This window comes from Dermacentor andersoni, chromosome 1 (assembly GCF_023375885.2).
Source record: "Dermacentor andersoni chromosome 1, qqDerAnde1_hic_scaffold, whole genome shotgun sequence".
Classification (NCBI taxonomy): domain Eukaryota; kingdom Metazoa; phylum Arthropoda; class Arachnida; order Ixodida; family Ixodidae; genus Dermacentor; species Dermacentor andersoni.
The window spans coordinates 13126159-13142590 of NC_092814.1; the positions used below are offsets into that span (position 1 = coordinate 13126159).

At 47.6% G+C, this 16432-nt stretch overlaps 1 protein-coding gene across 5 annotated transcripts in view; it reads left to right on the plus strand.

Annotated features, from left to right (window-relative positions):
• Positions 1–16432, plus strand: part of SMC3 (structural maintenance of chromosomes 3) — a 606933-nt gene that overhangs the window by 161234 nt on the left and 429267 nt on the right. For all 5 annotated transcript variants that reach the window (XR_011892404.1, XR_011892405.1, XM_072286062.1 and 2 more), the window contains exon 10: positions 15656–15942. Coding sequence is in view for 3 of the 5 variants with exons in the window: in XM_072286062.1 (XP_072142163.1) it covers positions 15656–15942 (287 nt within the window). In the remaining 2 variants the exon portion in view is untranslated. The remainder of the gene's footprint in view (positions 1–15655; positions 15943–16432) is intronic.

A 16432-nucleotide genomic window follows, 5' to 3' on the forward strand; every position in this document is an offset into this window, starting at 1 on the left:
ACTACTGCAGTTTTCTTTGCTTATGCTCTTAATTCTGCCATTTTGTCGAGAACTTCACAGAAGTAGCCCGCCCTCTCACTGGCCTACTAAAGAAAGACGGCATTTTCACTTGGGGTCGTGAGCAAATGGATGCCTTTTCATCGCTCGTTGCCATCCTAACGAACCCACCTGTTCTTGCACATTTCGACCTGTCAGCCAGCACGGACGTTCGTATCGATGCCAGTGGCCACACTATAGGTGCCGTCCACGCACAACAGCAGAATGACCTACACTACGTGGTCACCTACGCATGCCGCCTTCTGTCGCCGTCGGAGTGAAATTACTCCATCATAGAACACGAGTGTATAGCTCACGTCTGGGCCATTGCAAAATTCCGACCGTACCTGTGTGGCAGGCACTTCTCAGTTATTACAGACCACCATGCAATTTGCTAGCTTTCTTCGCTCAAGAACCCCACTGGTTGCCTTGGCCATTCGGCTCTATGCTTGCAAGAATACACATTTTCTGTGTTCTCTAAATCTGGAGAGCTTCACTAAGACACTGACTAATTGTCTCGATAGCCAGTTGAACCCCCTGGTACACTGGAATATGAGCCTGAAGACTTTGTTCTCTCCGTTACAGACTTCGTGTACATAGCTGCCGAACAGCGTCGCGACTCATCTTTGCAGCCTATTATAGACGGCCTGAACTCTCCACACCCTGACCCTTCCTCTATGGATGTTTGTGCTTCACAAACATCTTGCATCGCTACAACACATGTCCTGATGGCGCTGAGCTCTTGTTTGTTTCCGCGCATCTTTGCTCGACTGTTTTGTGCCAGCTTCACGGTGCATCGACTGCTGAACACCTAAGCGTATCACGCATGTATCATTGCATCCATAGGCACTTCTTTTGGCCTGGTCTCTGTTGTTCTATGCAAGAGTGTTGTGGCTTGTGACCTCTTCTACAGACGCAAGACACCTGCCCTACTCCCTGCTGGCAGCATTCCGCCCCTTGACATCCCTGATGAACCATTTTTTCGGGTGGGACTCAATCTTCTAAGGCCTTTCCCCATGTCAGTTGCTGGCAATTGAGGGGTTGCAGTTGCTACAGACTACGCAATGCAGTGTGCTGTGACACGAGCACTTCCCACCGGCTGTGCTACTGATGTAGCCGATTTCATTATTCATAGTGTCATCCTGTGCCACGATGCTCCTCGTCAGTTAATCACGGACTGCAGCCACTGCTTCCGTTCTAAAGTAGTCGACAACATTCTTTGTTGCTGCTCTACGAACCACAAGTTCACCACTTCTTACCATGCACAGACAAATGGCCTTATTGAATGCCGCAGCCGTACCCTCACAGATATGCTTGCTATGTATGTATTTGAGGACCACCAAGACTGGGACATCAACCTCCTTTTTGTGACCTTCGGCTACCATTCTTTCCCTCATGACACAGCTGGCCACTCACTTTTTTATCTACTGTTTGGCTAGGACCCACCATTACCCACGGACACCATACTCCATCCTCGTGCAGACGTATTCATTACCTATGCTCGTGATGCATTTGCCTATGCTGACATCACCTGCCAGGTTGCCTTTGATCGTTTATCGACTTCACAGGTTCATCAAAAATGTCTTTATGACTGCCTACACCAGAGGTGAACTTCCCTCCAGGATCACTCGTCTTGCTGTGGTTGCTGGCATTTTGCATTGGCCTATGCGAAAAACTTCTCTCACATTATGTTGACTCGTATCGCGTCATATGCAAAGTCACTAATGTGACCTATTAGATCGCTCCGCTAAATTCTAAGTCAGCATCTTCAACAATCATGAGCGACATCATAGTTCATGTCTTGTGCCTTAAACCGTAGCACTCTCAACCCGAGCCCTAATTGCACCAAGATGGTACTCCTGCTGCCGGCGGGTAATGTCATGGGCGGCGATCCTGTAGTTGGTGCTTGGACGGTGACGACAGTGTGGCTATCTGTTGTCATGCACTAGCCCTACCTTTGTTGCAGCATTATGCACCTTGCCTTGTAGATATGTCCTCTGTATATAGATTCCCCCTAACAATATTGAATGCAATGTTTCGGAAAGTACAGTAAAACATTAATTCGAAGTCATCGGGACCGCAAAAAATCTTCGAATTAAGTGGGTTTTTGAATTAACCGAACACAAAAAAAAACAACCCAGGCAAAAAATTTTGCTGCAGGAATGCGCTACCTTTATTTGGCGATCTTTGGATTAGTTAAAATAATCAGAGATGCTGGTTTGCCGCCTCTTGTAGGTCGAGGCTTCAAGGGTCAAGTTTTCTGGTTGGCCAACTACGTGCAGCATTTGAGAATTTCCACCGTGGCACTCAACAAAACTGCGGATAACATCCAGCGATCCAATAACTTCCCCGAGAGCAGTTGCTCGGGAAGGCTCGTTAGCATCGTCGTCGTCGCTGTCATCGTATATGGTCGCATCAGCGCTTCACTCCACGCTTCACTCTCCAAGTCTGAGTAGCTCGTTTGTTGATCATTTTCAAAGTTCAGATACTCGGTGAAGTCGACTGCACCGGATTCGCTATCCTCTACGCAGAGTGCATTGATGCGATCGCCATACTCGACTCCTTCTTCATCAAGTGCAAATGAATAGTCAGCATCAGCATCGACGGTGCTTTTCTTCGAGAAGCCAGCATGTTCAAAACACCGCATGATCAAAGTGGGTTCCACTTGCTTCCATACATACACGATAAGACATATGGCCTCGAGGAGGTCAATGGAGTACTCCTTGCCATTGTCGTAGCAAAGGAGCATGGGCTTGAGCAGGTGGTGGCGGTAAATCTTCCTCGTGTGGTGAGTGACGCCTTGGTACATTGGCTGCGAGATCGACGTGGTGTTCGGAGGAAGAAATAGAATTCCGATAGCTTTCAGGTGTGGGGATGTCACCATGCGCCGGGCAATTATCAACAACGAAGAGTACATTCTTGCCTGTGGCTGCAAACTTGCGTTCAAGCTGCCGAACGTAATCTTCAAATATAGCGCCTGTGACCCAGGCTTCCTTGTTGTGCTGGTAGATAAGCTCATCCCATGGCGGCAGCCGAGCATTTTTAAAGCAGCAAGGCTTTTTACTTTTTACAACTACGAGTAGCGGCAGCTTGTGTTTACTGCACATGTTCGCGCCAAACAGAATGGTAATTCTTTCCTTGTCCTGCTTTTGACCCTTGACCGTGGTGTCCATCACTGCGAACGTTTTGTTGGCAGCATCTTGTAAACAAGGGCTGCCTCATCAAGGTCATACACATTGTCTGCACCGTACTCGCTAAGCAACGGAACCAATGTGTGTTTCTTGCAGTCATAGACGACGCTCTCGTTTGTGCTGCCGCTCTCGCCACAGACGGCTACGAAGGTCAACTTAATGCGCTCTTTAAAACGGCTGAACCATCCATTGCTACACTTGAACTCTTCGTGCCCAAGTTGTAGAGCCAAGTCATTGGCCTTCTCCCGCAGTATCGTTCCATTGACGGGAACGTGGGCTGTGTTTGCTGTCTGCAGCCAGCGAAGTAAAGCTGATTGCACATCTTGGTACATGGGAGCCCATACTTGCGACCGCTTCGAAGAATATGTCTTGCTGTTGGCCTCCAGTACCTTCGACTTGTTCTTCAATATTGTGGACAACATTGAGAGGGGCACGTTGTGCCTTTCAGCCAAGTTGGTCTTCGAACATGTGTTCTTATCCGGTTCTTGGATCAAGCAGAACTTCTGCTGCAGCGTTAAAGTCTTTTAAAACCTTGGCATCTTCGCTCACTGGCATTTCTGCACAGTTCAGAGAAAAAAAGAACACCACACTAGCTGCAACACCCCTAACCACCGCACACAAAGAAACGGCGCAGACCAGCGTTGTGCACACACACACATCGCTGCAGGCTTGGAGAGAGAATGGGCGAACGGCAGCCAGTGGCAGCGGCACGGAACACGCACTGACGCTGCGACCACTGCGCCTGCGAGAAGCGTGCAGAGGGGGGGACAAGAGCACGTGACAAAAACAGGTAGGCTTGCTGCATTGCAGTGAAGCACGTCTTCTCTGCAGGCGCGCGTTTTGGCGGACTGATTTTTGTGCTAGCAGGACCACAGGTCGGGCGCTTTGTCTATAAATAATCGCGATTGCTATGTGGCTTTGCCTCGCGGCTCCGTATGGCTGTTGTTTTATCGGGTTTGCGGTGAAATGGGGATCGGGAATTGCCGCATAGTACCCCAAATCTTCGAATTAACCGGGTTGGCCTAGGAAGCTGGTTCAAATTAACCGGTCAAAATTACATAGGAAAATACGGGACTGCAGAAAACCTTCGAATTATCCCGGATTTTGTATTAACAGAGTTTGAATTAATGAGGTTTTACTGTACTAACTTATACAGGGCTTCCTCTTTGCACCCCCCGCAGGGGCGTCTGCGTCAGGAGGCATTTGGTGTGTTGCGACACCACGTACCCGAGCACACGAGGCTTGGACCCTCCCACGTGTAGCCGTGCGCGGCTTAGCCGTGTCTGGGGAAAGGGGGATCTTGGGGGTTGAGGCGATGCTGGGTGTTTGGACTTTTATGGCCCCCTGGCGGAGGCAACACACCTCTTTGGCCTCTGCTTCACATAGATGGCACCTCCAGAATGACCCACCTGGAGGAAACCGGCAGTTGCCTTTTCCTATCTCTCTCTTCTCAAATCTTCGTTTCTCTCTCCCACTTTTTAGCCTTTCCTGTCTCCTTCTTTTTTCCATTTACTTCCTTTCTTCTTGGCGGCAAGGGTTAACCCTGTGTTCCTATCCACCCTTGGGTACACCATATTTGGTTATAGTAATGGCGTCGTGCAGACAAAATGGCAAGTGACGATCTCCTACTGGAGCTTCGTGACGAGAAACAGCATGAAAAACTACCTAATCTAGTGTCCTTTGGGGATGTTCCGGTTACAGTTGCCCCACACCGCACCATGAATACCACCCGCGTCGTCGTCTCCAATGCTGATTTGCTTGAGCTATCTGAAGCTGAACTCCTGGAGGGCTGGAGTGATCAGAATGTCATCAGTGTCAAACGAATTAAGATGAGGCGGGAAAGAAAAGAAAATCAGACAAACTCCTTACTTTCGGCTCTAGTGTTTTGCCCGACACCATCGAGGCCGGGTACCTCAAGATTCGTGTTAGGCCGTATGTGCCAAATCCCCTGAGATGCTTCAAGTGTCAAAGGTTCGGCCACAGCTCACAGAACTGTTAAGGCCGGATGACTTGTGCCAAGTGTAGTGAAAATGAACACTCCTCTGAAACCTGCCAGAACACCCCACACTGTGTCAACTGTGATGGCGAGCATGCCGCTTACTCGCGGTCCTGCCCGTCTTGGAAAAAAGGAAAAAAAATTGTCACAATAAAAGTAAAAGGAAACATCTCATTCAAGGAAGCATGCATCCAGGTTTCATACCTTCCTAAAGTCAGCTTTGTCGAAGTGGTGCGTCAGGGGGCAGCGTCACAATGGTCCCTGGCACCTGTCCAGCCTAAAGCCCCTGCATCCACGCGCCACCGCCGCTTTCTTAAGTAGCGACAACCTTTGTTGTGCGGTGCCTTTCCCCGCACACCAAATCCGGTTCCGGTATTTCCGGTTTAAAAATTTCCGGTTCCGGCATTTCCGCTTCCTGGAGTTGCGCTGCGGGAATTTCCGCTTTGACTGCTGTTAGACGATGGTAGAGTGGCTAGAAGGGGAGGTGTGAATACCGGCTGCGCAAACGTGACCCCACAGCGCACCAATGTTGCGGGGCGGCGCTGTTGATTAAGGCGGGGTAAGCATGCAGCCGAAATGAGCGCCTCACCAGCCTCGCGTCGGCTGCATCTCTACCACCGAAGTGAAAGTGAGCCCGTTTCGGGTATCGCGCGCTTTCTGCGAGCGTCAAAGAATGAATTTTTATCATGAAAACAATGTTATGTCAGCCCACATCATTACTCCAGTGAAATTTTACGCCCTTCTAGCCACCCTAAAGATGGTGAGACGCCCGCGCGTGCTTAGCAGAGCTGTGGCAGTCACCATAAGAAGAATGCAAAGGGGACAAGCTGTTTTATTCCGCTGAAGTAGTAGTTCGTGGTTGCCGTTTTTCAAATGCACGAAAAATGGCAGTGGTCTCGAAGTGCCCAGGCACTATATTCCACTTTACGTTGTCGCTCGTGCCACAACCCGTCGCAGGTTGACGCGAAGCAGCGAACACGAGCAGATCGCTGGTTACAGTAGGCGGTGGTTCTTGGATGGAATTGCATTCACAGTTTCAACCGCAGCTCGTGCATTTAAAGCCTCTCCAGCGACGCGAAAGTAAACAACGCTAAAAAACAAAGCGTCACTTCCACTCGGAACAGGACACTGCAGCTATGTAAGTTCCGCTTGATGCCGGAAGCTAAGGGGGTGAGTGGGAGAGGAGCGTGGAGGAGGAGGCCAGGTTGGCGGTACTTAACCTGGTCGGCGGAAACGTGTATGGAGGGGCTTTAGTCCAGCCCACACTGAGTGAGCCGGCAGTGACGCCATCTGTCCCCTTGGCGGCTGCAGCCAGTGCTGCTCTGCCATTCCAGAAGGGGCCATCGACCTCCGGGCTGGTGGCCTCAAGGGTATCGTCCATTGAGACGAAGCCCTCACGTCAAACACAGTGCACGAAAGAGCGCATGTCCAGCCCTTTGCAGGAAGCGATGGACGTAACACCGATCGTGACGGCGCATTCAGTGCCTAAGGAGCGGCGCGATTCTATCGACCGCTCCAGAAAAGACAAACTTCGCGTCATGGCACTTGTAGAAGGCTCTGTGACCTAAATCTTGTTTCTAAACACACAGCAATAACACTTCTCTGATAATGCAAACACAGATACTACAATGGAACGTTAGAGGACTTCTCCATAACCTTGACAATATCGGAAAACTCCTCCATAGCTACAATCCGAAAGTGCTGTGTGTTGAAGAGACGTACCTGAAGCCCACACAGACAAACTTTCTCCGACAATACACTATTTTTCGGAAAGATCGTGACGATGCTAATGCTTCATCCGGTGATGTAGCCATCGTAGTTGATAAGAGTGTAGCATGCCGTTTATTTGAACTTCGGACGCATCTTGAGGCAGTCGCCGCACAAGCACTCATTTTTAACAAGTTAGTTACAATCAGCTCGTTGTACGTTCCACCTGATCCATGGCTCAAAAAAGTGGATTTCCATTGCCTAGTGGATCAGCTTCCTGAACCCTACATGATCGTAGGTGATTTGAATGCCCACAACAGTCTCTGGGGAGACGCCCGGTGCGACACTCGAGGGCGACTCATTGAAAATTTTCTTGTAAGCTCTGGTGCATGCCTTTTTAATAAGAAAGAACCTACATATTTTAACTTCACCCACAACTCCTACTCATCTATTGATCTCGCTATTAGATCCGCTTCATTAATTCCTTACCCGAAACGGGAGGTAATCAAAAATCCACTAGGGAGTGACCATTTTCCTATATTACTCAAGCTAGCAGAGCAATATGACCGTTCACCACAAATGCCTCGATGGAAACTAGAAATGGCTGATTGGAAGCAGTTTAATGAATCAACCTATTTAACACTTGATTTTATCAATAATATTACTATAGATGATGCAGCACAGTAATTTACAGGTTTTATTATCGGGGCAGCAGAAAAATGCATCCCTCAAACAAATGGTCGTTCATGTAAACGATGCGTTCCATGGTGGAATGACGATTGCAGACAGGCATGGATGGAGCAAAACAAGGCATGGAATATACTGCGTCGAACACCTACTGCGGAAAATCTCGTGGAATTTAAGCGCATCAAATCGCAGGGAAGGCAGACAAGGTGACAGGCAAGGAGAACGAGCTGGGAGAAATTTATTTCAAGCATAAACTCCTACACACAAGAGGCAGAAGTTTCGAATGCACTTAGGAGGCTTAACTGATGCATCCCTCAAACAAATGGTCGTTCATGTAAACGATGCGTTTCATGGTGGAATGACGATTGCAGACAGGCACGGAAGCAAAACAAGGCATGGAATATACTGCGTCGAACACCAACTGCGGAAAATCTCGTGCTATTTAAGCACATCAAATCACAGGGAAGGTGGACAAGGCGACAGGCAAGGAGAACGAGCTGGGAGAAATTTATTTCAAGCATTAACTCCTACACACAAGAGGCAAAAGTTTGGAATGCACTTAGGAGGCTTAACGGACAGCAGACCCAGGCATTACCCTTGGTCCATGATCAAGGGAATACCTTGGAGGAGCAGGCAGACGCACTTGGGGAGCACTTCAAGGGTGTCTCTAGCTGAATTAATTATTCTAGGTCATTCCTCAGATATAAAGAAATAGCGGAATGTAAGACATTAGATTGGAAATTCAGACCAAAGGAAGCCTATAACCGTCCTTTCAGCGTTGCCGAGCTGAAATATTCTCTAAACGCATGTCAGAGCTCAGCACCCGGAGCTGACAGAATTGTATATGACATAATCAAAAACTTACACAAAGATACACAAATAACACTTCTCGCACTTTTTAACACCATTTGGGCTTCTGTATACCTGTCTCCCACATGGAGAGAAGCTATTGTAATTCCAATATTAAAAAAAGGTAAAGATCCATCCTCTGTAAATAGTTATCGTCCGATAGCGCTTACAAGTTGTCTTTGCAAGTTATTTGAGAAAATTATAAATCGCCGTTCGTTACATTTCCTCGAATCCAACAAAATGCTTGACCCTTATCAGTGGCTTCAGGGAAGGTCGCTCTACAACCGACCATCTAGTACGCATAGAGTCACATATTCGTGATGCCTTTATACACGAACAGTACTTCTTGTCCATATTTCTTAATATGGAAAAGGCGTACGACATGACGTGGCGCTATGGGATATTGCAAGATTTGTCGGAGATGGGCATTCACGGCAATATGCTAAACCTGATAGGAAGTTATCTGTCCAATCGTACCTTCCGCGTGAAAGTCGGGAATGTACTGTCACGTCCATTTATACAGGAAGCTGGTGTACCCCAGGGAGGTGTGCTCAGCTGCACACTCTTTATAGTTAAGATGAACAAACTCCGCACTTCATTACCATCAGCTATATTTTATTCCGTCTACGCAGGTGACATACAAATAGGTTTTAAATCCTGTAACCTTGCAGTGTGTGGAAGACGAGTAAAGCAGGGATTGAACAAGATATCTAAGTGGGCAGACAAAAATGGGTTTGAAATCAACCCCCACAATAGTTCGTGTGTTCTATTTACACGAAAGAGAGGCCTGGTTCCAGACCCGTGCATGGAACTGTGTGGACAAGAAATACCTGTCAACAAAGAACACAAATTTCTAGGTATAATACTTGACTCTAAGCTTACTTTTATCCCACACATAAAGCTTCGCCTTCAAGAGTGGAACGCGATAGCGTTATCACACCCCGTTCGCACCGCCTTCAAACGCGCTACGCTAGCCAAACGTCGCGATCGGCACAGATAGCCGGGCCTCGACACGCCATGAAGGCGGACGCGATCATGGGGCGAGTGGCGCGCCACGTGTCGGGGCAGCACCGTACATTGCGAGGAGGGCGTCTTCTGTGTTTGCCGCAAGATGGCTCTGCGTGTGCGCAGAGCGCAGAAATGTAGCGGAAACGTACTTCGCTACTCGTGCAACTGCGACTTCTGTAAGTTACATGGCCATAATTACCGATATACACCGCAGTATAACTTTCTACGGCGAGTTTCTAAGGGAACACCGCATTCACTAGAGGGGATTTTGTCCCGTTTTGAAGGAACGAACTCGTGGCTGAGTGGTAGTGTCTCCGTCTCACACTCTGGAGACCCTGGTTCGATTCCCACCAGCCCATCTTGCAAGATGTTTTTTATTTATGAAGTGCCTTCTGGGATTTATCGCTCACGGCCAACGCCGCTGACGCCGACGCCACCGGCTTTTCTGCGACACGAGCTCCTTAACGCTGTCGCGTTAATATGTCAAAGTGAAATGTCCAAAAACAATGACCCCACTGAAAATACTATCATACACAACATGGGGTAGCGACAGGAAGTGTATAACGAATATTTACAAGAGCCTCATTCAATCACGGTTAGACTATGGTGCCATAGTATACAACTCTGCCGCCCCCAGTGCACTAAAGATGCTGGATCCCGTCCACCACCTGGGTATCCTTCTGGCCACAAACACATTCAGAACTAGTCCCATTGAAAGCTTATATGTAGAATTGAATAAGTGGTCACTCAATCTGCAGTCATTGTCATAGTTTTATTACATGTAGCTCTTACACATTTTATAGGGACCGTCTTTTAGGCCCCTTTACAGCCCTGTCACATCCATTGCTCGTAATTTATCGCTTCACTTTGATTTCATTACCATTGGCTTGGCACTCTTTGGCCATACCTGGCCCTTGCGCCATAAAACACCACACATCATCATCATCATCATCTTTGCACCAGAGAAGTAAGTTACTGCTCCAAAGCATTCCTTTCTTGCTCCAAACAGCAGACCTTTCCACTCCGAAAGCATATATTTCTGCTCCAAACTGCGATTTTTTCTGCTTCCAAAGCTGCTCCAAAAGACGAAGTGCCACTTCCATCACTGGGTGCTGCGAAACATGCCACATGGAAATTACGCATACTGTGAGCCATGCCAATGCATTGATCTCACTGCTATCTTCACCACACATGCCAACGCGCTTAACTGCGCAATTATGGCCTGACCTTGCGATGAATTGTTTAAGAGCTGACAAGATACTATGCACAAGAATATTCTGGGAACCTGTGAAATTATTTTTACTGCTGAATAGTAACCTCAACTGAATGAAATTCGCGACTTAAAGGCCCCCTCATCAGGTCTGGCCATATTGAGTTGACAAGCGCAGAGACACAATGCGCAATAACGATTGTGTCTGCAAAGTATTACATTGCCACGTGCTGCGGAAAGATTTGAAATTTCAAATCGAACGTTGGTTTTCCTTCTCCTTGCAGCCGGCCGCGCTCCAAGCTGGAGAACGACTTACATATGCTAGTGCACTTACGTACACGTGTTTGCTGTGACATCGCTCGTAGTGACACGTGACTTCGAGAATTATTCTAAGCAGCATCTGTTATTTGGGTAATGTGTTGCTTGAATAGATTAATTTAAAGCTTAGAGAAGTAATAAAACACACAAACCGAATGTCTGCATGTTTTTGTTTTACTTTGCACCGCAGCAAGAAAGATGTACTTCGTTTTTGTCTGCTTGTCCCCACGTCATGCAGTCGTGTGCGCAGGCACCGAAACTATGTAATTTTCTACTGTGCTACAGCACGGGATCATGCTTTGTGATCTGTTTGTGCCTTCCTCAGTATTCGTGTAGCACTGACGTATAGTGCTAGTCGGGTGCCCTCGTGCACAGCGCGCAAAATCATTCGTCGCACGAAACGAGACACTCACAACAGCTCACACTTGATGCCATCAGTGGAAATGCGCTGCGCCGCAAAAAAGCAAGAAAAAAAAAAGTGAAGGCGGGGCCCATGACGAATGCGCATGCGATCCTCGAGGTCCAGTATGGGAGAACGCACAAAAGGAATTTCGCTTGCAGAGGCTAGACGGGGCAAGTGGAGAGAGTGTCTCGCTTAGCAGTGGAGCTTGCCTCTTGAAATCATGGCTTCACGGCACTGAAATATTTCTATCTCTGCTATTAATGAGCACATTTGAAAAAAATTTGTGCGGCAGAACGCTCCCTTGATGACATATAACTTCCAGTGTGAACCGAAATTTGCTATGGGGCCTGGAGAGGGGCCCTTTAACCCTTTCGCTGTCACGGACGTACCGGTACATCTTTGCGCTTGCCCCCACAGTGTTGCTGATGTACCGGTACGTTCTCTATCGTGCGTTCAAAATTTCGCACCTGAGTGCAAAGCTGCCGCTCCTGGACTGGCCGCGCCCTTTGTTGAATCTTTCTACAAGTTCGTATTTTCGCCCCGAATTGTGATGGTACATGAATTGAAGAATACGGTGCGACTGCCACTCCTCCCTCTCTCTTTGCTGAGTGGTGCGGTCGCTCCGTGTTTGCTGGATCATGCGTTGCGCGCATGTGGTTTGGGTTCAAAGGTTGTTCTGCCATCTCCGCTGGTTTGAAGGTTTTTATTTTTTTTCTGTTGGTGTGTCTGCTACGGCGCGTCAAGTTCAGGGGCACACGCCGTTGCCTCTACGTAAAAAGACCGACACATGACTCGATTGCTGCTTTCGCTCTCTCGCCGCACCTTCGCTTCCAGCTTTCAGCAGTGAACGTAAAGTCCCTCAAACTTTGTTTTAGCCTTTTCCCATCTCCCTCTGTCTTCTTGATCACACAACATCCCATTTCTCTCCATTGTGCGGGTGACCGACAGCACATCCTCCCTGCGCGCGGTTACTTTCGGATGGCTGAGTGCGCGGGACCTTCGTCTGCTCATTGGAGCGGTGGCTTTTCCGATTCAGAATACGAGCCGAGCTCGGATTCGGACTCGGACAGCATCTCATCCGAGGAAGAGGTGAGTTCTGCATCATCAGATTCGGATGTTGAAACGGCTGGACCATCATCTGCTAAGTGTACGTGGCAAACGGAAACTGTGTGGAAGAAAGGCGATTTCTCAACGACGTTGTTTCCTTTTGACGCGTCACGTTCAGGACCATCCGCGAGCGCAACTCTTCAACTGGATGCGCAAGAAGGTGACTATTTCAAGCTGCTTTTTGATGAGCCAATCGTTTCACATATCCTGAGTGAAACGAATCGGTTCGCGCGAGTGATGACAAGCGCACAAGGAGTTGCGCACACGTCGCGGCTGAGAGCTTGGGTGAAGACAGATGTAGCAGAAATGTACTGTTTCCTTGCGGTCGTTCTGCTGATGGGCCTGATAAGAAAGAATGCCTTGCAAGACTACTGGAGCACGAACCCTATGTTGCACACACAATTTTTGCAACCATTTTTTCGTTGAACCGCTTCCTGCTCCTTCTGCGGCTTCTCCATCTGAGCGACTCCACAGATATCACAGATCGGCTGAGAACAGTGTGGCCATTTATGGAAGCAATTCAGAGCATGCTGAGTAGCCTACTAATTCCGCACCAAGACCTGTGCATAGACGAGTCTATGATGCCATGGAAAGGGCAGCTGTCATTTCGGCAATACATTCCTTCGAAGAGGCACCGCTTTGGTGTCAAGTTATTTGTTCTTTGCGATGTCAAAACTGGCCACATTCTGAAGTTTGTTGTGTACACTGGAGCGACAACAAACATGACCATGGTCAAGGATTTGGGATTTTCTGGCTCCATCGTTATAGAACTACTTGAAGACTACCTCGGTAAAGGACATTGGCTATTTGTAGATAATTGGTACAGTAGTCCAGCACTGTTCAATTGCCTTCAAGATAAAAAAACCAACACATGTGGAACTGTTCAGACCAACAGGAAGGGGCTTCCAAATTTCTCAAAAAAGATGAAAAAAAGGGAAGTGGAGTCATATCATACCAAGACGCTTCTTGCACTCAAATGGCATAAGAGAGAAGTACATGTCCTAACGTCGATGCATGATGCACGTCTGGAAGACACAGGAAAGGTGGATAGGGTAACAGGCGAGAACAAGCGAAAGCCCGCATGCGTTCTCGAATAAAATATGAAGATAAGGTTAGTGGACAAGATGGACATGATGATGAGTTTTGCTGAAAGCATTAGGAAGAGCTTCAAGTGGTACAAAAGTTGTTTTTTTTTTTTTCATATTATGTACATGTGCCTTCTAAATGCCTTCCATCTTGTGGCGCGAAAATGGTGGACGCAAAACATTCGGCGAATTTCGCTTGAATGTCGTGTACCAACTGATACAAGAGTGCCACACTGCTAGGAGGAGAGGTGGAAAACGAAGCGGTGATGACCAGACAAGGCTCACGGCACGACACTTTCCCCAGATGGTTCCTCCGAGCGAAGCCAAAGGGAGCCGCACCCAACAGAGGTGTCACGTGAATGCGAACATTGTTCGAGGGCAAAAGAAAAGGAAAGACACCCGTGTGATGTGTGCTGAGTGCGACAAAGGCTTGTGCCTGGACCCATGCTTCAAGATCTACCACACTCTCGAGAAGTATTGAGCAGTGTCTCTTTTTTTTTCATGTTACCCTCATTTATCTCAATTATAGTCAGGCTGATGATGATGATGATGTTTACTAACAACAGCTGCAGAACACTGAAATGTGCATATTCCATTGACTATGTTATTTGTATACCAATAATAATCAAAAATAAATTGGTATGTTCATTCCCTGTTATGCTCGTTCCCTGAAACCAAGCCGACACTGGGGGTGCATCACGGCCAGAAAGGTCCGACAGCGAAAGGGTTAAGGAAGGTTTTTCATGCGAGCATGACTTTGGTATATCGAGGTTTGACTCTCAGAGAAAGTAGAAAAAGTAGACAATTTTGAAAAAGCAGTAGATTTCGCTACACTCTTAAAAAGTTTGCACCCTTCGGGGCTTATCTTGTCCCACAACAATAGTCGTCGTCTATCTTTCCCGCATTTCCTTTCTTTAATACCGTGTGGCCGGTATTTCCAGGTAATGAACGGCAGGGGCATTATCAGCGTGACATAGCATTCTTGCCAGGAAAGTAGCGATTGCGCAGTTTTCAAGGAAGGAAACGCAAGCAAGGCAGATGACGATTATTCTTGTGAGAAGATAAGCCCCCAAAGGGTGCAAATTGTTTAAAGAGTTTATCATTTTTTGTAAGACCCCAAAAATCCATAGATTCCGAAGCTTTATCACTGCAGGGAGAAGAAATGGGGCCTGGCATTGCAAGCATTATATGCATGACAAAGCTGATGTTGCACATGCCTTGCAGAGGACTGTGTTCTCTCACAGTGAAAATGGAGATTTGTTTGGCTGTAATGAATGTCAGTGAATTACAGTCACTACACATTGTAGTATTAAAACATGTTTTGAAGAGCCTGTGTTAACATAATTTTTTGGAGAAGATGTGTATTACCCAGGGCCATTACATTTCGCTTTATAAGTGGTCTCGTGGTTTTCTTTTTTCATAGTGGTCTTCTGAGCCACAGACCTGTCAAATAAATCTCACAGCTTCTGCTTGCTGGCCTCCCCTTTGGCAAGTTCTTGATACCTCTTCCGGAAATCGGCCATGTGCAATGCCACCATTTGTGGCAGCTCGCATTTTAACTTCAAGCCGGTCTGCCAGATGTTGCCGACTCTGGCAGAATCCTTTCCGTTATTGTTTAAGAAGCCAAATGATCGCCGCTGCTGAGGTGCAGTACTGTTGGATGTGTACGGGGAAGATTATGGCATAGACATTTTCCGAATACACTCGCACTGTCAGCATGCACAGGTGAGCAGGGATTGAAATTGGGCTAGCTGGCCATCTTATTGCACTCATATAAGGATAAGCACACATGAACAAGGAGATGCACTTTGCCAATAAGTCCTAGCCCAATAAGATTGTATCAATGTGTTACACTTCCTTTTGTGGTGTGTAAAAATTACAGTGCAGCTGAAATGATTGCTTCTTTTGGTGAAAAGTGTTCCAGTGTGTGACATTGTGGCCAGCTGATCTTTACAGCTAGAGTTGAAAATAGCTTTGCCTGCATGAACTCTACAGGATTTGTTTCGGTGGGCTGCAAAGATGAAGTAAACTTGGCCCAATGGGGAATGGGTTGTGCAGAAGCTGAGCAAGGAGCTGCGCGAGGTGAAGAGTCGTGCGCAGGCCCAGCGGGAGGAGCGGGAGGCCCTGTCGCAGGAGCAGTCATCGGCACTCAAGGAGAAGACCCGCCTTGAGCTGACCATAAAGGACCTGCGTGATGAGGTTGAGGGGGACGACTCATCACGCAAGCGTGCTGAGCGGGAGCTAGCCCGCCTACAGGAGACAGTGGCCCAGAAGATGGCCCTGCTGGACGGCATTCGTCCCCAGTACGAGGCACAGAAAAAGCGTGAGGAGGAATGCACTCGCGAGTGAGTGAAGCACTATTTCTTGCATGGCTGCAATAGCAACGCACTTTGCAGTTATACCGTATGAACACCTGTAAGCGTCGCACCCTTTTTTCTTGAAAAAATATTTTTAAAAAAGACAAAGGGAAAAAGGGTGCATTTGACCAATGAGGGAGGGCAAATGGTGGATATGGAATAAAAATACAGTGCAATAGTATTATGTTACTGCAACCCCGGTATAATTCTTTAGCATGCCTGTCTTGGTAGGAAGGGGCTAAAAAAAGTATTGTAGGTTTGCTCATCAACTTTAATGTGATCTATTTGCATCAACTGAAAAATAGGGGAGTTGGTTGGTTGGCTGAAGAATACGGGCAGCACAAGACTACAACAGTGAGGAAGAATTTAATCGGAACAAGTGCTGGGAGCCTCAACTAAACAGTTGGGTACGAGTTGTCTGCACAATTTACCGTATTTACTCGAATCTAATGCGCACCTATTTTCCGATAAAACGATA